This window comes from Podarcis bocagei (genome assembly GCF_964188305.1).
Source record: "Podarcis bocagei genome assembly, chromosome: 16".
In the NCBI taxonomy this organism is placed as follows: Eukaryota; Metazoa; Chordata; class Lepidosauria; order Squamata; family Lacertidae; genus Podarcis; species Podarcis bocagei.
The window spans coordinates 15638261-15657918 of NC_138142.1; the positions used below are offsets into that span (position 1 = coordinate 15638261).

A 19658-nucleotide genomic window follows, 5' to 3' on the forward strand; every position below is an offset into this window, starting at 1 on the left:
ATGTAGTTATATGGGCACAAGATACATCCATCCATAAATCTAACTTCTACAGTGGAGGAAGCTGAATCATTGAACACTGAATACTCTCATACTGGGATGTGAAAGCTCTGGTTATTCAGATGTGGTTGGGCTATGACTCCCATAATCTCTAAGCCTTTGCAGCTGATAGGAGCTGGAGCTCAACAATGTTTGGAGGGCCACAGGTTTCACATCCAACTGCTCAATAAGGCATCTCCCAATGTTATTATGTGGACAAATGCAGGAAACATTGACCAGGAACAGACATCGGAACACCATACCTATCACTGGTAACTAGGGACAATTGGGGATGATGGCCTGAGCTCTTGTGAATTACTAATCTGTTATCATAATCTCATCGCCACTGACCACATTCTCAGCCCTTCTTAGAAGATCAGATCTTTAAAATAGGATGTCCTAGAGGAATTAGCTTTGGTATCACACAGAATTGTAAGAGAATACTATACGTTATAGCAGGGTTTTCCCAAACAGATGTATTTTTTTAAAAAAATATATATATATGTTGACTCGATTCCAGTAAATGCATTGGAATGGTTGAATTCTGCCACTTACTCCTGCCATGGAATCACTAATATATTCTGGAAGAAGACATTCTCCCTAAAAAACCTGAGTCTTTCAAAACAGGGGGAACCTGTTTTGAGTAGTTGGACTCAACTCTCCGTAGTTTTGGCCAGCAGGGCTAATGGCCAGGGTTATTGCGAGCTGCAGCCCAGAAAAATCTGGAGGAGTCACAGGTTGTCCCATCCTTGCAATGAACTGATGGACAATTCTGGGTGCAATCTAAGAAGAGTTTCTCTTGGAGAAACCTCTTTGAAAATAATTCAGTGTGGTGACATTGTGGAAGCTCAAAAATAGTTACAGCGAACCTTTCTCAGAAAGGATGCTTGGACTCCAATGCCTTCTATACCCAGCCTACTTCAGAATATCAGATCTTTAAAATAGCATTGCTCAGAGGAATTAGCTCTGAGATCAAACACTTAGATCATGCGGATTCAAGTCAACATGTGAAAAAACTAATACATCTGTGAAATCGGCTTGGATGGTGGCAATCAGGCACCTGTATTCTCTTATAGTTATAATAGGCTCCTGATTTCCATCTTCAAGACTGATTTCATCTAGATGTCTTAGAGGGCGACATGACAATTTGAACAATTGGGTGTCTTTAAAATTTATGGCATCCCAGAGTCTAATATTTTGGTTTTGCATATGCTTGTATGCACGCAATAAAGTGGTTCTTTTCCTACAATCTCGCTAAAGTCACTGCGTAAGTCTAAAATTCATAGTCTACTTCTGCCAGTGCAGTTGCATAGACTTCAACAGTGCTATTGTTATGGATTTTGGATTGCATTTCTCAGAATACCCCCCCCCCAAAAAAAAAGTAGAATAAGATCTACCATTTCATTTTGGTGAAGTGTCATTCACAAAACTCAGTTCAACTTTGGAAAAACAATTGCATAGTTTCTATCATTAAAGTAAAATCTAGATGGAAACTCTCAGTGAATATTTAAAAAGAGCTTGTTGCAAGTTTATAAACTATCTATTTTACTCTATTTTTATTCATTCACAGTCAGGATTCTTAATAGCAGAATCAGTGAATCCCATCAGATGTAATCCAGTTGTATAGGAGATGCCAGAACTCAAACTCAGTTTTCGAACATAATTTCCACCCAGTGGGAAAGACTGACAGAGTTTATAGAGACATTTCATTGACACGCCCCATCACCCGAGAAGTAGGGTTAAACCGATCCATCTTTGTTTCTACATGCAGCGAATAGGATTTTTTTAAACCCACTGCCTGGTTTTTTAACAATTCAACAGTCCCTATGAAAGAATCAGCGTAGATATAATACGAAAAGCCCAAAAGTCAATCAAGAACCAGAGAATGAAAAGAAGGCAAAAAAATGATGGAAATATTAGAATATTGCATCGGGTACAGAAAGATTCAGGATAAATTTGGTGACTTACCTGTGACAGTCAAGTGGGTTCCTCCTCCGAAGACCCACCACAGTGACACACGGCTGTACAAAAACCTGCCTCCCTCACAGGTGTGAAATGGTACAGAACCTCAGTCCATCTGGGAGGAGTAGGCAGACCTGGGACCCCCCCCCCCAAAAGAAAAAAAATCTTGCTTGGCTATGACTTCCATCATCATTGACCATTGACCATGCTGACTTGCATTGGCAGGAGCTGGGAGTCCAGTCATGTCCAGAGGGCCAAAATGTTTCTCCATTCTTGCCACAGGACCTGACAGTGGGCAATAAACAATGGTATGCATTTTCTAAAAGAATATTGTACTGTTTCCAAAGAAGTTGTAGGCAATGGTGCATTTCTTTTTTGAAAAAAACAAAACAAACCTATCTCTGCGGTGACAATGATAAGGTCCTGTTATCAAACCATGACAGTTATTTTTAAAATACCAGTACGTGACTCTTTGTCTTCTTGGTTGTAGATCTTCCATTGCCCAGACAGTCTGTTCTTGGATGCAGGGAGTATGTTAGATGAAGTCCTTTATCCAACCAATTTTCCAGTGGTAGGGATGAATGGGTCAGTTTATTTCCTGTCCATGTCCATTCATAGATCCATATTCATTCATAAATCCATTTCCATTTGTAAGTCCCTTTGGTCCCCTTCCCACATTAATCTACAATTGCTATTGTTATTTAATTTGCCACAAACATGGTTAATTTTGAACGTATTTTTTCCAATATACATATTTCTCTCAAATCATGTATTTCTGAAAACAGATTTGATGCTAAGATGCAGATCCTTGATTTTTTTAAGCCAAGAACTGTATCGCAAAATTTGGAGAAACACAAAATCCAAAGATGACTAATTTGCACCTTAGTCCATGGGGCCAATGATCATATCAGTTTGCATCAGAATTCCCAAAGAATGAATTAGTCAGGCAACCTTACCTTTCTGGGAAACAGTAACACATCCAGTTAATGAAGAAATTGTTTCTTAGAAGAGATCACACAGACAGTGAAGTTTTATCTATGCTGCAAAAGTTTCTTATAAATTAACTCAAGGCATTGAAGCGTTTCTTTGACAATACATAGGAACTTACCTGTAATGAGCAGCTAGTATGACATCTTAACCCTTTGAGAAACCATTTAAAATACCTTAAAAATAACGTTGTCAGTCTCTCCAGGGAACAGCCCTGGATTTACAGAAGCCACCCCGGTTTCTGCTTTGATCCCAGAATGTCTCCCTTTTCCTTTTGTTGTTGTTGTTTAGTCATCTTAATTTTGTTTGACTCTCCATGATCCCATGAACCAGGGCATGCCTTGGAAACTCTCACTTTCTTCTCAAAGCTACTCCTTTTTTATGTCCATGGAGTTTCCTTGGCAAAATACTGGAGTGGATTGCCAGTTCCTTCTCCAGGTGGATTATATTTAGTCTAAATTCTCGGCTAAGACCTGTCCGTCTTGGGTGGCCTTGCACACCATAACTCATAGCTACACTGAGTTATTCAAGCCCCTTTGCCATGACAAGGCAGTGATCCATAAAGAGGCCCCTTTTCCTTAGGGCAGTGTTTCCCAACCTTTTTTGGGCAAAGGCACACTTGTTTCATGAAAAAAATCTCGAGGCACACCACCATTACAGCCCCGTGACGTCAGCGCGCAGCGTCACGCCGGGAGGGACGCACGAAAGTGTAAGTTTCAACTTTTTCCCCTCCCCCTTGCCTTCCTTCTGTGCCAACTGCCAAAAAGCCAAGAAAAAAGCCAAGACTTTAGGGCAGCAGGTCGACACGGAAGAAGCTCCTACCTAAGGACAGGTGCGACGGCCGTGTCCTCTTCTGCCACACTTGGCAGCCCTGCCTCACGGTCGTGACTCCCACCCTGATTTCTCCCCGCAGGTCGAGCGGCACAGGCAGCCCAATGTGTCCAGCCCAGACACAAGCCCCGCTTCCCCACTCTAGATCCTGAATGCGACCAAGTGCTCTGGACTCCCGAGCAGGGTGGGAAAGAGGACTTGCATCTGGTAGCCTCCGGGCTCCTCGCCTGCTCGAGGGATGGCATTGCAGGCAAGCTGCCGGCCGTCGCCATCGCCGCCCCCTCATGCGAGTGGACCTGCCCGGAGTGGTGGGCCGGGGGAGGCTCGCTCTCTGTGGGGATGTGGCCCGCACGCGCGGCCCCGCTTCCTCCTGCCCAGGGCTGAGCTCCTTACCCGCGATCTCGGTCTCGCACACGCGGATCCCACTTATTCCGAAGCTCGCGCCACTAGCCGGGGCTCTCACACCGTGCCAGGGCGAGGCGGCGCGGCCCACTGACGTCATCGGGCTCGCCGCCGCCCTCGACTTCCCTGCTCCCTCCCCTCCCTCGGGTCGCCGTGGTTACCGAGGACTGCAAGCTGCTCGGGCAAGCGTGGGGCATTAAGTGGGAGAAGGAAAATTAAAATTAAAACTCGCCTGAAGGCCGCCTCTCCGGATATGAAGCTATCTTTCGAATTTTTTAATTTTTCCCGCGGCACACCAGGCAACGTCTCGCGGCACACTAGTGTGCCGCGGAACACCGGTTGGGAAACACTGCCTTAGGACATCCCTATTTTCATCAGAGAAATGTTGAAGGGAATTGAGTTATCCAACCCGCGGTTCCATCTTATGGCAGCCTTGTATAGGGAAGGTTTTCTTTAAAAAATCTTCAATGTTTTATTATGCTTTTATATATGTTGGAAGCTGCCTTGAGTAGCTGGGGCAACCCAGTCAGATGCGAAGGATATTAATAGTAAAATTACTCTTGTGGAATAGGATGTCCCTGTTTTGATTAGAGAAACGCTGGAACCTATGCTTTGTTATTTGCCTCTGCTGTGGTGGTTCTGGCTTCCATTCCCTGCCTTACACAGGCCTGGGATGTTTCTGTGGAGGTGTATTTTGATCACAGTTGCACTGTATCATGGGTTCTGTAGTCTCCTGTGGATGTCAACAGTAGGCTGATATTTTAAGCCGACACTCAGAAATTAAAGTTGGAGACCCTCTCTTATTTTGATTTATCAAAATGAAGCAGATGGTTATCTCTTTTGGGGTGGAAGGGTTTTGTCATGGAGCAGTGTGGATGTGAGAAAAACAGGGGAGGGAGAAGGCTGATGAGGGAGAAAATATTTGTCTTCTCATTTACATGTAGGAGTGCCCACTGCTAGCAACTAATGTAGAGTTCCTCAGAGTTGCCTTCTTGTGGGCTTCCTGGAAGCATACCTGGCTGTCCCTGAAGGCCACCCAACTACCAGCTGTGGGAAACAGGATAACAGATGAGGTGGACATTTACATCAGAAGCACTAGAGATGTGAAGACCTGGGAAAAAATATGGAAAAAATTGCCCCCCTACCAATTTTTGTGGTTTTCCTTTCAATTTTGGGGGCAATAAATAGGGGGAAAGAACAACTTGGAAATATTTCTGGGGAAATGAGTTTCCTCAATTTTTCCACTTTTCTTCTTGTAGGTTTTCATATCTCTGTTCAGGAGTTACCTTTCATTCTAAAAATGGGGAAAGAGGAAGTACCAAAGTGGTGTCCGAGAATAATAATAATAATAATAATAATAATAATAATAATAATAATAAACCAGGATTTATGCTAGCACAGTAAGCAGGTCACTTTTTTCAGTATGTCATTGCAATAATAATAATAATAATAATAATAATAATAATAATAATAATAATAATAATAATAATTTATTTATACACCGCCCTTCTGGCTGGGTTTTCCACTCTGGGTGGCTCCCAACAGAATATTATTATTATTATTAATAAAAGTGATGAAACATCAGACATTAAAAACTTCCCTAAACAGGGCTGCCTTCAGATGTCTTCTAAAAGTCAGATAGTTGTTTATTTCCTTGACATCTGATGGGAGGGTGTTCCACAGGATGGGTGCCACTACTGAGAAGGCCTCTGATGGGTTCCCTGTAACCTCACTTCTTGCAGGCAGGGAGCCACCAGAAGGCACTTGGAGCTGGACCTCAGTGTCTGGGCTGAACGATGGGGGTGGAGACGCTCCTTCAGGTATACTGTTCTTATACCAATCATTCCACATGGTCTTCAGAAGCAGTTAGACATACTTAAAGCAGTTTTTAAAAGAATTTATCCTATTCTTCAGGAAAACCTATGACTTTCATTCACTGGAGGCTATCGGCTCTTCATATTGCCTCCCCAAAGCAATCAGAGCAATGAAACTGATTGGGTGGAAAGTAGGGCTGGAGCCAAGTAGAGGCAGAGCCATCTGTTGAATGGTTGTACAGAAGGCAGGCAGGTTGGGTCTTCCTGAGGACACTGAGGTTGGTGGACCAGGGTTGGTGGACCAGGGCTCCATTTGTACCTATGGACCCAAATGGACCACTCTCCATATTGTGGCTTGAAGAAGATGGCAGACCAGTGGCAATGTTTGGGAATGTTTGAAAGACCACCTGAAATGAATCATGGAGTGGAATGACAACCAGTCAACTTCCACTGGGCAAAGGAAGCCAATTCATTAAAAAAAAAAAAAAACGCAATTGAAAGGGTCAGTTGATCACAATAATAATACTAAAAAGGTTGCTGAGCCATTATGTAGCTCTGCTCCTCTAGCACTGGAACCTGTTTACAGTAGATATAGCACTGCTCATTGGAAAGGATCACAGGTCAAATATAGACAGTGCTTTTTATTTTAAAAAAATGTTTAGAGGTACTCTCATTTTGACTCAAGAAAATCACCATTTTATAGTTCAATTTGAGAAAAATAAACACAGTAAATGGACAAAAGGCCGCCATTGGGGGTAGCAATGGAACAGACGATTCACTGTGCTAGAGAAGAAACTAATTTTTTTCTTCTCCCATTAGATTCACAAAATGTTTAGGGGTATGCGTCCCCCTGTGTCCCCCCAGAAAAAAGCACCTCATATAGAGAATTCTGCCTGATCTCCAGGAAAGCCACATCCCACAAGTGTAGAAAATGCCCACCTGGATGGACCACTGGGCTGACTTGGGAGAAAAACAATTCCTATGTTTCCATGAAATCACACTGCTCTTTCCACTGTTGCTGCTACCAGCCACAGACCTGAGCTGAGTGCATTTTGGCTGAGTAACAGCACACTTCCTTCTGTAATATGACAGGAAACCATGAATACAACCTGTTTGAAGTACCTGGAATAAGTTAGTGAGTAAAGTAATCATACCAGTGAAATGTATGACATTTTATTAATTTGCAAACATTATAAGCCAACATACAAAGGAGATTCCAGGGAGAGGAGGAAGGGAGAGGGTGTGGGGAGGGGAACGACATAACAAGGAAAGCAGGCTGGATGGATCAACGTAGCATTAGAGGAAATCAGAGAATAAACTTGGCCCCCTTGAACATGAAAGGACTCTTTCTTCTCAGCTGCTGGATGCATGAGGAACTCATCAGACCCATCCAGCCTTTAGGCACAGTCCGATCTCCTCACCACCTTCTCAACGGTCTTCCCTTCATGCGTCACTTTGCAGATGACTGCCTCATAGCTCTCCCATTCGGACTTTTTCATGCTGAGGTAGCTGCTGGCCGCATACTTGTCATTCAGCTTGGTGGGCGTGGTTGTCTCCACCCCAGAGGAGATGGGGGTGCCATCAGCCTGCCAGGTAACTTGGACACCGCGTGGGTAAAAGCCATCTATGAGACACACCAGGGTGGCTTTGTCTGAGCTCTTCAGTTCTTCTGGGGATGGTGGGAAGACGTTCACTGTTGGAGGTACTGTTGGCTGACCTGGAAATCAAGGGGAAATCTGGTTAAGTGTCGTGTCTCAGGGGAGTATTAAATATTTGACACATGTAATAAGTTATTTGATTTCATAAAGGAAGCACTATCTGACCCAGATCTCCAATGTAGTGTGCTGAAATGTTTTGGAAGGACCTGTTACTATTTGGTAGCTATACTTTGAGCTGGAAGTGTCCTACAAGATGTCTTACAGCTCTTTATGATTCTATGAAAAAGGTCCAGGAGAACCAGGTTTTATTCCTTTATAGCAACCCAAAATGTTGTCGTGCAACAAACACATGATTCAACCCATGCAAAATATATTATGGTCTATGAAGCAACACAGGCATTCTTGGCATGACTGAACTGTGGTGATCTGTGAGAGGAAGAGTTTAGACTGCATCAGTCCAGTTAGGAATATCCACATCTAGAACACCATAGACACTAGAGAGATGCGGTCAAATTTTACACATCATTTGGGAAGACAGGCCAGTGTACTGGAAGAAGCAAAGTTGAGCTGATCATCTTGTGCAGATGCCTGACTATCATTTTCCAAAGCAACTACAGTGGTACCTCTGCTTACGTTGACCTCTGGTTACATATCCTTTGGGATATGTACGTGGCAAACCCAGAAGTATGTTTCCGGGTTTCACCGTACGCGCATGCGCAAAAGCGCTAAACGGTGCCACGCACATACGCAGTAGCTGCACCTCCAGTTGCGAATTCCTTGGGATCCAACCATTTGCAACTGGATGTACCACTGTACTCTATTCTGAACTTAAAAATGGGAAGTGCAATGCTGGTGGTCAACAAAAGAGATTTAAAGACTCTCAAGGCAAATATAAAAACATGTAGTACAGTTGTACCTTGGGTTAAGAACTTAATTTGTTCTGGAGGTCTGTTCTTAACCTGAAACTGTTCTTACCCTGAAGCACCACTTTAGCTAATGGGGCCTCCTGCTGCCGCTGCACCGCTGCTGCACGATTTCTGTTCTTATCCTGAAGCAAAGTTCTTAACCTGGGTTAGCGGAGTCTGTAACCTGACGTGTATGTAACCTAAAGCGTATGTAACCCGAGGTACCACTGTATAATAACCGACAACTGGGAAGCACTGGCCTGCGAGTGCTCCAGTTGGAGAACAGCTTTTACCAAAGGTGTTGTGGACTTTGAAGATGCTCAAACTCAGAACGAAAGGGAGAAACATGCTATGAGGAAAGCACGTTCGGCAAACCCTCACCATGACCAACGCTCACCCGGAAACCCATGTCTCCACTGTAGAAAGACTTGTGGATCCAGAATCGGCCTCCATAGTCACTTACAGAATCACTTTTAAAACTGTGTTTATGGAAGACAATCTTACTCGGCCGAAGAAAGAAGAAAGCTGTTCAGATCTCCCTATCCCATAACTGCAAGTGCTGCCAGTCAGCATAAAGCAGGGATGTGGAATCTGTGTCTCTCCAGTCGGTGACAGCCCCATTAAGCATGGCCAGGGCTGATGTGATTTCTGGTGTCACAGCATCCGGGCACAAGTAGAGGATTACTATGTTACCCATTCCCTGACATGGTCAGTAGTGGGCAAGGTCAATGCAGAATTTGGACTGGTCACTTGTTCTTAAGCACAGTGGTACCTCAGGTTACATACGCTTCAGGTTACAGACTCCGCTAACCCAGAAATATTACCTCGGGTTAAGTACTTTGCTTCAGAGAACTTTGAGAACAGAAATCGTGCTCTGGCGGCGCGGCAGCAGCAGGAGGCCTCATTAGCTAAACTCGTGCTTCAGGTTAAGAACAGTTTCGGGTTAAGTACGGACCTCCGGAACGAATTAAGTACTTAACCTGAGGTACCACTGTACAAAGGATTGTTCAAAATTACGAGTTCTTCTGGGGAAATGGCCCACATATTTATACTGACTGCCATAGCAAAGGAGAGATCAATAAAGCACCCTGTTTGCTCTCAGAGGGGGTGAACTTTCATTGCACATAAATATTTTAAAGTCAATAAGATAAGCCATCTGCTTGGGACACTGTGCTCATAGCAGTCAACCTGATGTCTATTGGAAGCTTGCAAAAAGATTCCGAGAGCAACAGCCCTCTCTGTGCTTTTGATCCATGGCAACGGGTATTGCAAAATGGCCTCCAAGAGCATCAGAAAATAAGAGGGCTGCTGGATCAGGGTTGCAATGGCCCATCTAGTCCTCCATTCTGCTCTCACAGTGATCAGCTGGGTGTCTATGGGAAGCTCACAAGCATGAACGGAGTGCAGCAGCACTCTGCCCATTTGGGAGTCCAAGCCACTTTTGCTCGCTGGCACAGCCATATAGAGGGGAAAGACAGCATTTCACTTCTGTAAACAAGCCTTAACTCTGAAACTGGAGAATAAAAATCATTGAGGTGAAATCCCTTCCAGTTATTAATTTTTTTAAACATAAAAACGGGGAGATGGTTTTTCTCTGGTTCCCCCTTCCGCTTGCTGCCAACTGCCTCACACTGTTCAGAAGGTCCCACAACCATCTGGAATGAATTTTAAGCCAGAGGAGACCTCAGTTGCGTGGGGTAAATCAGAGAAAACTCTGTCCCCTTCTCATATGTTAGCGGATGGCTCCACTGACAGCAGAATAGGAGCATGGTTTTTATCCATTTAATAATAATAATAATAATAATAATAATAATAATAATAATAATAATAATAATAATAATAATTTCAACCATTGTCAGAAAAAAAGAACAAGCACCTCTGAATAAGGCATTCTATTGGCAGGTGTTGTAGTCAGGTAACAGGGATACATTAATTGGTCAATTTTAGTTTCTTATTTTCCTGGGCTTAAGTTCTGTTTCCCATGTTTTTAAATCAGTTCACGTTCACCATCTTCCCCCTCAACATACACACATTTCCCAGCAGATTTACCCCTCTTTGTATAGACCCATTTGCACAACCCATTTAAAATAGGATCAAAGCACTCCAAATAGTCAAGGCTTCCCCCAAAGAACTCTGGGAACGGTAGTTTGGAAAGGTTGCGGAGAGATTTCAGGATCCCTCTATTCCCCTCACAGAGCTACAATTCCCAGAATTCCCATGGGAGACAAATTGATTGTTAAACCCCTCTAGGTCTGAAGGTGTCACAGCAGTCTGAAGAGCTCTCTGGGCATTCTCCCTTTTAATGCATGGCTTATAATGATCAGTATCATTTATATACCTATTTGTAAATCTGCGTATAATTATATTTACATTAGGATTAATGGAATATTCTTATTGCCAGTGCCAGCTGGGTAGCATGCAACTCAGTTTTAATCCAAAAAGACCCACTGAAATGAGTGAACGTAAGTCTTTTATGCCTGCAATTGGTTTATTCCAAGCAGGACTAGTATTAGATACAACCTAGTGTCTTTAGCTTTGCTCCTTCCTTTTATATTTGCAAATAAACCCCCCCCCCCCAGTGAGACCAACATTAAGTTTAGGGTGTGAGAATTGAGACTAATGAAATAGGGAAATTGATCAATTCTCTCTCCTGCTATGCCTCTATTTCAGTTAAAAAATGAAACTTGTTGCATTTGATTCCATCGTGCCCCTTAAATCTCAGGTGGTCTGATTCTAGATATATCAGTTTAGATCTCTCTTAGCCCTCTTGCAAAACCCTCACTCCAACTTTCTTCTAAAAGCCCATTCAGTTTTGCTGAAATATGTAGACTGTGGTTACATTTTACGTGGCTACATTTAACAATCAATAATATGTTGAACATCTTCAGATTTTTATTTTAAAAATGTAAGTCTTTTATGCCTGCAATTGGTTTACTCCAAACAGGACTAGTATTTGATACAACCTAATGACTTTAGCTTTGCTCCTTCCTTTTATATTAGCAAATAAAAAATTGAACAAAGGAAGAAAAGTACCGGTACCCACGTATTTTTCCCCAGTGAGACCAACATTAAGTTTAGGGTGTGAGAATTGAGACTAAAGAAATGGGGAAATTGGTTGATTCTCTCTCCTGCTGTGCCTCTATTTTAGTTAAAAAATGAAGCTTGTTGCATTTGATTCCATTGTGCCCCTTAAATCTCAGGTGGTCTGATTCTAGATATATCAGTTTAGATCTCTCTTAGCCTTCTTGCATAACCCTCACTCCAACTTTCTCCGAAAAACCCATTCAGTTTTGCTGAAATATGTAGACTGTGGTTTACATTTTACGTGGCTACATTTAACTATCAACAAAATGTTGAACATCTTCAGATTTTTATTTTAAAAAGTCATTTGGGAGCCTGTGTCTGTGGATTACTGAGTTTCACAAAACAAAAAACAGTTCTTTTGAACAGAATCTGTTCTATGATTCTAGATAGGAAGACGCAAAATAGAAAAGGTGAAGAGAGCCACATTAGTTCCTAAGAAAAATTCAGAAATCTACAGTGGGACCATACATTTATAAACCCAGCCCAAATGTCACAAGGCAGTCTGCAAGTTTATCAGTTCTCCAGAATGGACTGGAAAGCTGAGATTCTCCACACTATTTTATTACATTTTGGTTGGTCTTTTGCACTAATATGGATTTTGGAGCACCATTAGAAACTGATTCAACCTTCCTCATAAATCATATTGGGTACCTGGAGGGAACACTACAACTCAAATTTACTTCTCTGCCATCTTTTGCACCCAACAGTAAGATTATGTCAAGGTTAGCTGAGAAGGGGAATTTGATAGAAATATTTTCAAAGATTGTCACAATGACCCACCAATAATTTCCCAGTGTTATTGAGGAGAGAAGAGGCATGTAAAACAGATTTGCGACATCCTGCTCTGGCTAGGATTACAAATACAGTTTCTATTAAAGGCTAATTGTAAACTAAACAACAAATGCCCTAAGGTCAGGTTTACAGTCAGAGAAGGAAAAGAGGGCAAAAATGATGGAAAAGTTAGAATATTGTCACAGGTATGGAAAGGGTTGTGATAAATTCAGTGACTTACCTGTGACAGTCAGGTAGGTCCCTCCTCCGAAGACGTACCACAATGACACACAGCTGTACAAAAACCTGCTGTTCCTTCACATGTGTAATAGGACAACTTCTGTTTTACTTACAGTGACATTATAGCCCAGTTTTACTTCTTTACCATCTTTTGCATCCAATGGTTCAGCCACCAAGGATATTTTGATATATTTCACCCCAAATACTGTCACAATGACCTAGACTAAGGAAAAGAAATCCCTGCCCACCCCTAACTTTCCAGTGTTATTGAGGAAAGGAGAAGCCTGCAAAATGGGTTTGCACAATTCAGCTCTGGCTAGGATTTCAAATACCGTTTATAGTAAATTCTCATTGCAAAGTAAATGACCGCCGGAGAAGGAAAAGAGGGCAAAAGTGATGGAAAAGTTAAAACATTGCCACAGGTGTGGAAAGGACTGATAAATTCGGTAACTTACCAAGGACAGTCAAGTGAGTCCCTCCTCCGAAGACGAACCACAGTGACACACAGCTTGACAAAAACCTGCTGTTCCTTCACAATGGGACAACTATCCCATTTGGGAATAGAATGGGCAATAGGAGAACTGCTATTGTCCTTACGGTATACATAGGTAAAGGTAAAGAGACCCCTGACCATTAGGTTCAGTCGTGACCAACTCTGGGTTTGTGGTGCTCATCTCGCTTTACTGGCCGAGGGAGCCAGCGTATAGCTTCCAGGTCATGTGGCCAGCATGACTAAGCCACTTCTGGCGAACCAGAGCAGCGCACGGAAACGCCGTTTACCTTCCCGCTGGAGTGGTACCTATTTATCTACTTGCACTTTGACGTGCTTTTGAACTGCTAGGTTGGCAGGAGCAGGGACCAAGCAACGGGAACTCACCCTGTCATGGGGATTTATACCGCCGACCTTTTGATTAGCAAGTCCTAGACTCTGTGGTTTAACCCACAGCGCCACGGTGACATATTTCCCTGCAATTCTGAAGAAGTTTATTTTTAATAGATTTATAAGCTGCTTTCCCCAGAAATCCAATGTTTCATAAAGTGGTATACAAACACCAGTCAAAACAAGGAGTTCAAAAACAGTTTTAAAGAATGCTTAGAGTCAATGGCACATGCAATGAAATATTGTACATAGCAGTATGTTTGGGAAGAAAAATGTCATACTTACCTGGCTTATCTCTGGGCAAGGCGGATACAGTCTGTGCTGAGTATCTGGAAGAGTCTCTGGACTGCCAAGTAGTTCTGTTCCAAGTTATTCATTTCTAGATGTACGGAGTATTATAGATTAATTTCTCTGGTCCGTGGGAAGGCACTGTGGTGCCCTTCAGTTCCTGTGGACTACAACTCCTATCGTCCCTAAGCATTGGCCATCCTAACTGTGGAGGATGGGCATTGTAGTTCAAAACATCTGGAAGCCACCATGTTGTCTACCTCTGCTTTAGTCATCCTAACTAGATCTCTATAGGAGAACCAAACCATTGATACCACTGCCTTATTTTGAGCAGCAGATGTTGGCCCTGTTTCTTACAAGAGTCCTCACAAGTGAATTAATCTGTAAGCAGTGAAGCTTTGTCTTCTTATAAATTAAACTCAATGCACTGGAGCTTAAATGTGAACTTCCCTAATCAGCTACAGGTATGTTTCAGAGAAAACAGTTATCACTGATTTTTTAAAAATGAGCTTGTTATTGAGTTTTGAGAGGTGCCAATGAATTTCATTTCTTCAGGGTGAAACAGAGATGCTTCCACATAATCCGGCACTTAGGATTTGTGGGTAGAAGAAAACTCTCGATTGCTTGTATGTCTTCTGGCTTCTCTCATTTGCACACTGTCCAACTTTCTGTGTGGAATAATGCAGGCCTGGGAAGTTTCCCTGCAAATGTATTTCGATCAGAATTGCACTGCACCATGGATTTTGTGGTCAGCATGGATTTCATAGATAGAAGCCAACAGGAGCAGACTTCTGCAAAGCCGATACTCACAAACTGATTGCTTTTATTATTCTGATTTATGTATATCATTTGAGTGGCAATTAGTTCCAAGGCAGAGAGTTTACCTGCTGAACCATCCATGAAGTGCAGCCATGGTCACCTGGTCAGCAAGGTAGCTTGGACCATGTCTGCTTACATATGTTCAGGCCTAAATAACAGCAGGTACACATGAAATGATGCCTGTGGCACATTGGGCTCCTTTGGAAGGAAGGACGGCATAGACAGACTATAATAAACAAATGATGCTGTGGAAGACCTCTTTGAAACATTGTAGATGTGCATTTCGATCATAATTGCCCTGTTGTGTGTGTTTGTAGTAGTCCATCGTAGGCAGAAACTGGGGGAGATGCAGTGGGGGCTGCTGCTCATTGTTATGGGGGGTGAATCTGTGAGCATGAGGCATGGAATGGAAGACTACTTTGGTCAAGAGAACTCTGGCTTAAGTAGGGTCCAGTTGGATGCTGAGGAGAGGTGAGATGCAGCAGCTGGAGAACTTTGAGACTGAAGAGGAGGAAGCTGACCCTCCATGGACAGGTTGGAAATAAAAAAGTGGGAGCTGGCTAAGGAGAGACCTGCTTGTTGAGCTGGTGTAAATCCTTCACCATTTGATACTCACTGACATTTGATACCCATCATAGGTTTGCTTCCTGGTGCCCTGGGTTCCCGAGCACCCACAAAATTCCCCATGAAGGGGCCGGGCACCCACAAATTTCTGTGCCAGGGCCATGAACACTTCATTGCACCTATGGTGCCAGACACCCACAGTCGCGGAGTCAAGTTGGCACTCCTGGTACCCACTGTGTACATATTGCTCACAAGCAGCCATAAACATCTTCCAAGGACGTGGGTATCTCCCTCTCTCCCCCTTTCCCCCTGTCAGGTTGCTGTCAGCAGCTCCTGGCTGGTTGTCCAGGAAAGTATAAGGACAAGGAAAAGTTTCTTACTGTCCTTTTTTATTTCAATATTACAGAGAGAAGCTATAGAACCCATCTTCTTGGATAATGGTGTTCTTCTGAGTGAATCTCCACCCCCATCTCTCCCACTTCCTCATTCATCTCCTCTACGGGTGCTGCTATGTGCCCTCTGTCTTTGAGCTCTTTGATTTCCTACTTTTAAGGCTCGCGGGTTCTGGGAGATGAAGGGTCTGGGATGCTTTCTAAAGACACTGTGTCAGTCAGCTGCCATTCTGGTCCTGTCTCCTCCTCTCCCATGATTTCGCAACTTCCCCCCTCCTGTGCTTCTGAGCTGTGACCTATCAAACCCCTGTTCTAGATCTATACTGTCTTCCTCTTCCTCCTACTTGGAGGGGTCAGGATGGGGAGGCGGTCTCCACCATTCCTTCTCTGCCCAGTCCCTGACATCCCCCCAGATAGCCTCATTCAAATAAGGGTGTGCAGAAAGCTGGGAACAAGGTGTGCTATGGCGTTTTCTTCATGGGCTACCTACCTCATGACAGTAATGTGCATAAAACCGGGAGATGCATTTTTATGGTATAGGCAGGGTGACTGCAACCTGATGGAGAAAACTGGAAGCTTACCAAAATCCTGTCCCTTAGCTGTTGCTTTATGTCAGGGGTGGGCCCTGCAGATGCTGTGGGACTGCAGCTTGCATCCCACTCAGCCAGCATGGCCAATGGCCAGCAATGATGGGAATTATAACAACTGAAGGGCCGCAGGTCAGTCACAAGGTACAAAGATTTCCACCTTTACTCCATGTCTGCTAATTTAGTTTGTATATTGTATATTGGTAAGGTATTAAGGGACGCGGGTGGCGCTGTGGGTTAAAACCTCAGCGCCTAGGACTTGCCGATTGCATGGTCGGCGGTTCAAATCCCCGCGGCGGGGTGCGCTCCCGTTGCTCGGTCCCAGCGCCTGCCAACCTAGCAGTTCGAAAGCACGTCAAAGTGCAAGTAGATAAATAGGGACCACTTACTAGCGGGAAGGTAAACGGTGTTTCCGTGTGCGGCTCTGGCTCGCCAGAGTAGCTTTGTCACGCTGGCCACGTGACCTGGAAGTGTCTGCGGACATCGCTGGCTCCCGGCCACTAGAGTGATATGAGCGCACAACCCTAGAGTCTGGCAAGACTGGCCCGTACGGGCAGGGGTACCTTTACCTTTACCTTTTAAGGTATTGGTTAACAGCTTCCCAGTGATTATGAAATTATTTTATTTATTTTATTTTATTTCATTTCATTTTATCTTATACTCAGGAGAAACCCGTGATTTTAATTCACTAGAGCCTAGTACCTCTTCATTATATATCCTGAATGCATTGAGTGATCCACTGCGTGGAAGGAAGAACATGTCGGATTGTAAGTGATGTTTGGGAATGTTTGAAATACCCACTAGAAATGAATCTGGGATGCATCCTGAACCGAAATTGACCTTTTCCATTTCTCAGGACCTAAATTGGTAGGTAGGACTAAGAGAGAACCCTGCCTGATCTCCAGGAAAGCCACACCCCACCAGTGTAGAATTGCCCACCTAGATGGACAACTGGGCTGACTTGGGAGAAGGCCGCTTCCTACATTCCCATGAAATCACACTGCTTTTACCACTGCTGCTGCTATCAGCCACAGACCTGGTTGAGTGTATTTTGGCTGAGTAACAGCACACTTCCTTCTGTAATATGACAGGAAACCATGAATACAACCTGTTTGAAGTACCTGGAATAAGTTAGTGAGTAAAGTAATCATACCAGTGAAATGTATGACAATTTATTTATTTGCAAACATTATAAGCCAACATACAAAGGAGATTCCAGGGAGAAGAGGAAGGGAGAGGGTGTGGGGAGGGGAACGACATAGGAAGGAAAGCAGGCTGGATGGATCAACGTAGCATTAGAGGAAATCAGAGAATAAACTTGGCCCCCTTGAACATGAAAGGACACTTTCTTCTCAGCTGCTGGAGGCACGAGGAACTCATCAGACCCATCCAGCCTTTAGGCGCAGTCCAATCTCCTCACCACCTTCTCAACGGTCTTCCCTTCATGCGTCACTTTGCAGATGACTGCCTCATAGCTCTCCCAGTCGGACTTTTTCATGCTGAGGTAGCTGCTGGCCGCGTACTTGTCATTCAGCTTGGTGGGCGTGGTTGTCTCCACCCCAGAGGAGATGGGGGTGCCATCAGCCTGCCAGGTAACTTGGACAACGCCTGGGTAAAAGCCATCCATGAGACAGACCGCAGTGGCTTTGTCTGAGCTCTTCAATTCTTCTGGGGATGGTGGGAAGACGTTCACTGTTGGAGGTACTGTTGGCTGACCTGGAAGTCAAGGGGAAATCTGGTTAAGCGTCGTGTCTCGGGAGGAATTAAATATCTGACACATGTAATAATTTATTTGATTTCATAAAGAAAGCGCTATCTGACTCTTTCCCCCAAAGTTGTGTTCTGAAATGTTTTGTAAGGACATTTGACTATCTGGAAGCCATGACATTTTGATGTAAGTCTCCTCCAAAAGCTTTTCTTCTCCTCCAGCCTCAAGAAACTTTGTAATACTGTTGCTTGTGAAGCCTTCTTCTCTGTTTAACTGCTATTATGCATTATATATTCTCAGAGTGCCCCATGATTTAATATATCATATGAATGTATCCTCAAAGATTTATTGTGCTCCATGTGATGATGGTGTCAGAAACTGGGAGCTGCCATTTAAATTCCCCATAATACTCCTGCATTACTCTGAATCGCTGTGAGCAAATTTAAATGGTGGCTCCTGAAACCATCTATTTTTAGAAAGAGGAATCATTGGGCTGTAAGTTGGACTAAGTGTGGTTGAAGACCCCTTCGACCTTTTCATGATTCTCTGAAAATTGCCAAGGGGAACCGAACCTTAATGCTTCATAGCACAGAAAATACTGTTGTGCAATATACACATAATTGAACCTGTATCTTTTGGTCTATGAAGCAACACAGCCATTCTTGGCACCCTTGAGCTGTGGTGAGGAAGAGTTTTCTCCTCCTCATTACAGTGCATGAGTCTGGTTAGGAATATCTGCAATTAGAATACCATAGTGCACATGGGAGGGAGTTGTAGATCATACATCTATGCTAATGGGAGAGGCTGCAGAGCTTGGTTTCCATGCAAAAGGTCTTGGGGTCATAGTCTGACATTTCTAGGGCTTTGAGAAACTTCCTGAACTTCTGTCCTTTCATCTCCGCTCTATAAAATATTGATGAGTTAAAACCAATTAACACAAAGATAAAACAAAGTTAAGACTAATTTAGAAACTGGAGAGCTGCTTAGGAACTGGGATATACATTCCCTGCCTGATATGCACTTTTAAACTCACATATTTATACTGACAGCCATAGCAAAGGAGAGATCTACAAAGCACCTTATTTGTTCTTGTACACATGGTGAACTATCATTGTCAGGAGTGCAAACTTGGCCCCAGGACTGTGGCTGCCTGAGGCCATGGGTGCCATCCAGCGTGCATGGCCCTGGAGCTGAAATTTGTGGGTGCCCAGTCCGTTCATGGGAAATTTTGTGGGTGCTCAGGCACCCAGGGGCCCAGGGAGTCAGCACCTATGTTCATTGTGCATAAGTAATTTAAAGAATATACAATGAGCCTTTCTGGATCTGGTCCAAAGTAGGGTTGGCATAATCCCAAAGTAGGGTTGCCTTTTTGTTTTTCAAAGTTTTTGAGCTTTTTGGGGGGAACATCTCCCCCAAAAAATTAGCTTAAGAAGAAGAAGAAGAGTTTGGATTTGATATCCCGCTTTATCGCTACCCGAAGGAGTCTCAAAGCGGCTAACATTCTCCTTTCCCTTCCTCTCCTCCCCCACAACAAACACTCTGTGAGGTGAGTGGGGCTGAGAGTCTTCAAAGAAATGTGACTGGCCCAAGGTCACCCAGCAGCTGCATGTGGAGGAGCGGAGACACAAACCCGGTTCACCAGATTACGAGTCTAGCGCTCTTAACCACTACACCACACTGGCTCTCCATTTTGGACTTCTTTTTCATTTTTTAAAGCATTATTCTAAAAA

At 43.7% G+C, this 19658-nt stretch overlaps 1 protein-coding gene and 2 gene segments (V, D, J or C); all 3 read right to left on the reverse strand.

Annotated features, from left to right (window-relative positions):
- LOC308575987 (immunoglobulin lambda-1 light chain-like) overlaps nucleotides 1-19658 on the reverse strand; it is a 106945-nt gene that overhangs the window by 1896 nt on the left and 85391 nt on the right. Inside the window, exon 3 of one of the 2 annotated variants that reach the window (XM_081175172.1) lies at nucleotides 2005-2038. In XM_081175172.1, coding sequence (XP_081031298.1) covers nucleotides 2005-2038 — 34 coding nt within the window. Of the gene's footprint in view, nucleotides 1-2004; nucleotides 2041-19658 lie in introns of both variants that reach the window. The other variant, XM_081175171.1, reaches the window with a different exon arrangement.
- Nucleotides 7190-19658, reverse strand: part of LOC308575971 (immunoglobulin lambda constant 6-like) — a 73230-nt gene continuing 60761 nt past the window's right edge. Inside the window, exons 2-3 of the C gene segment in view lie at nucleotides 13146-13180; nucleotides 7190-7749 (exon numbers count right to left, since the gene is read on the reverse strand).
- Nucleotides 17377-19658, reverse strand: part of LOC308575977 (immunoglobulin lambda-1 light chain-like) — a 45398-nt gene continuing 43116 nt past the window's right edge. Inside the window, exon 4 of the V gene segment in view lies at nucleotides 17377-17936.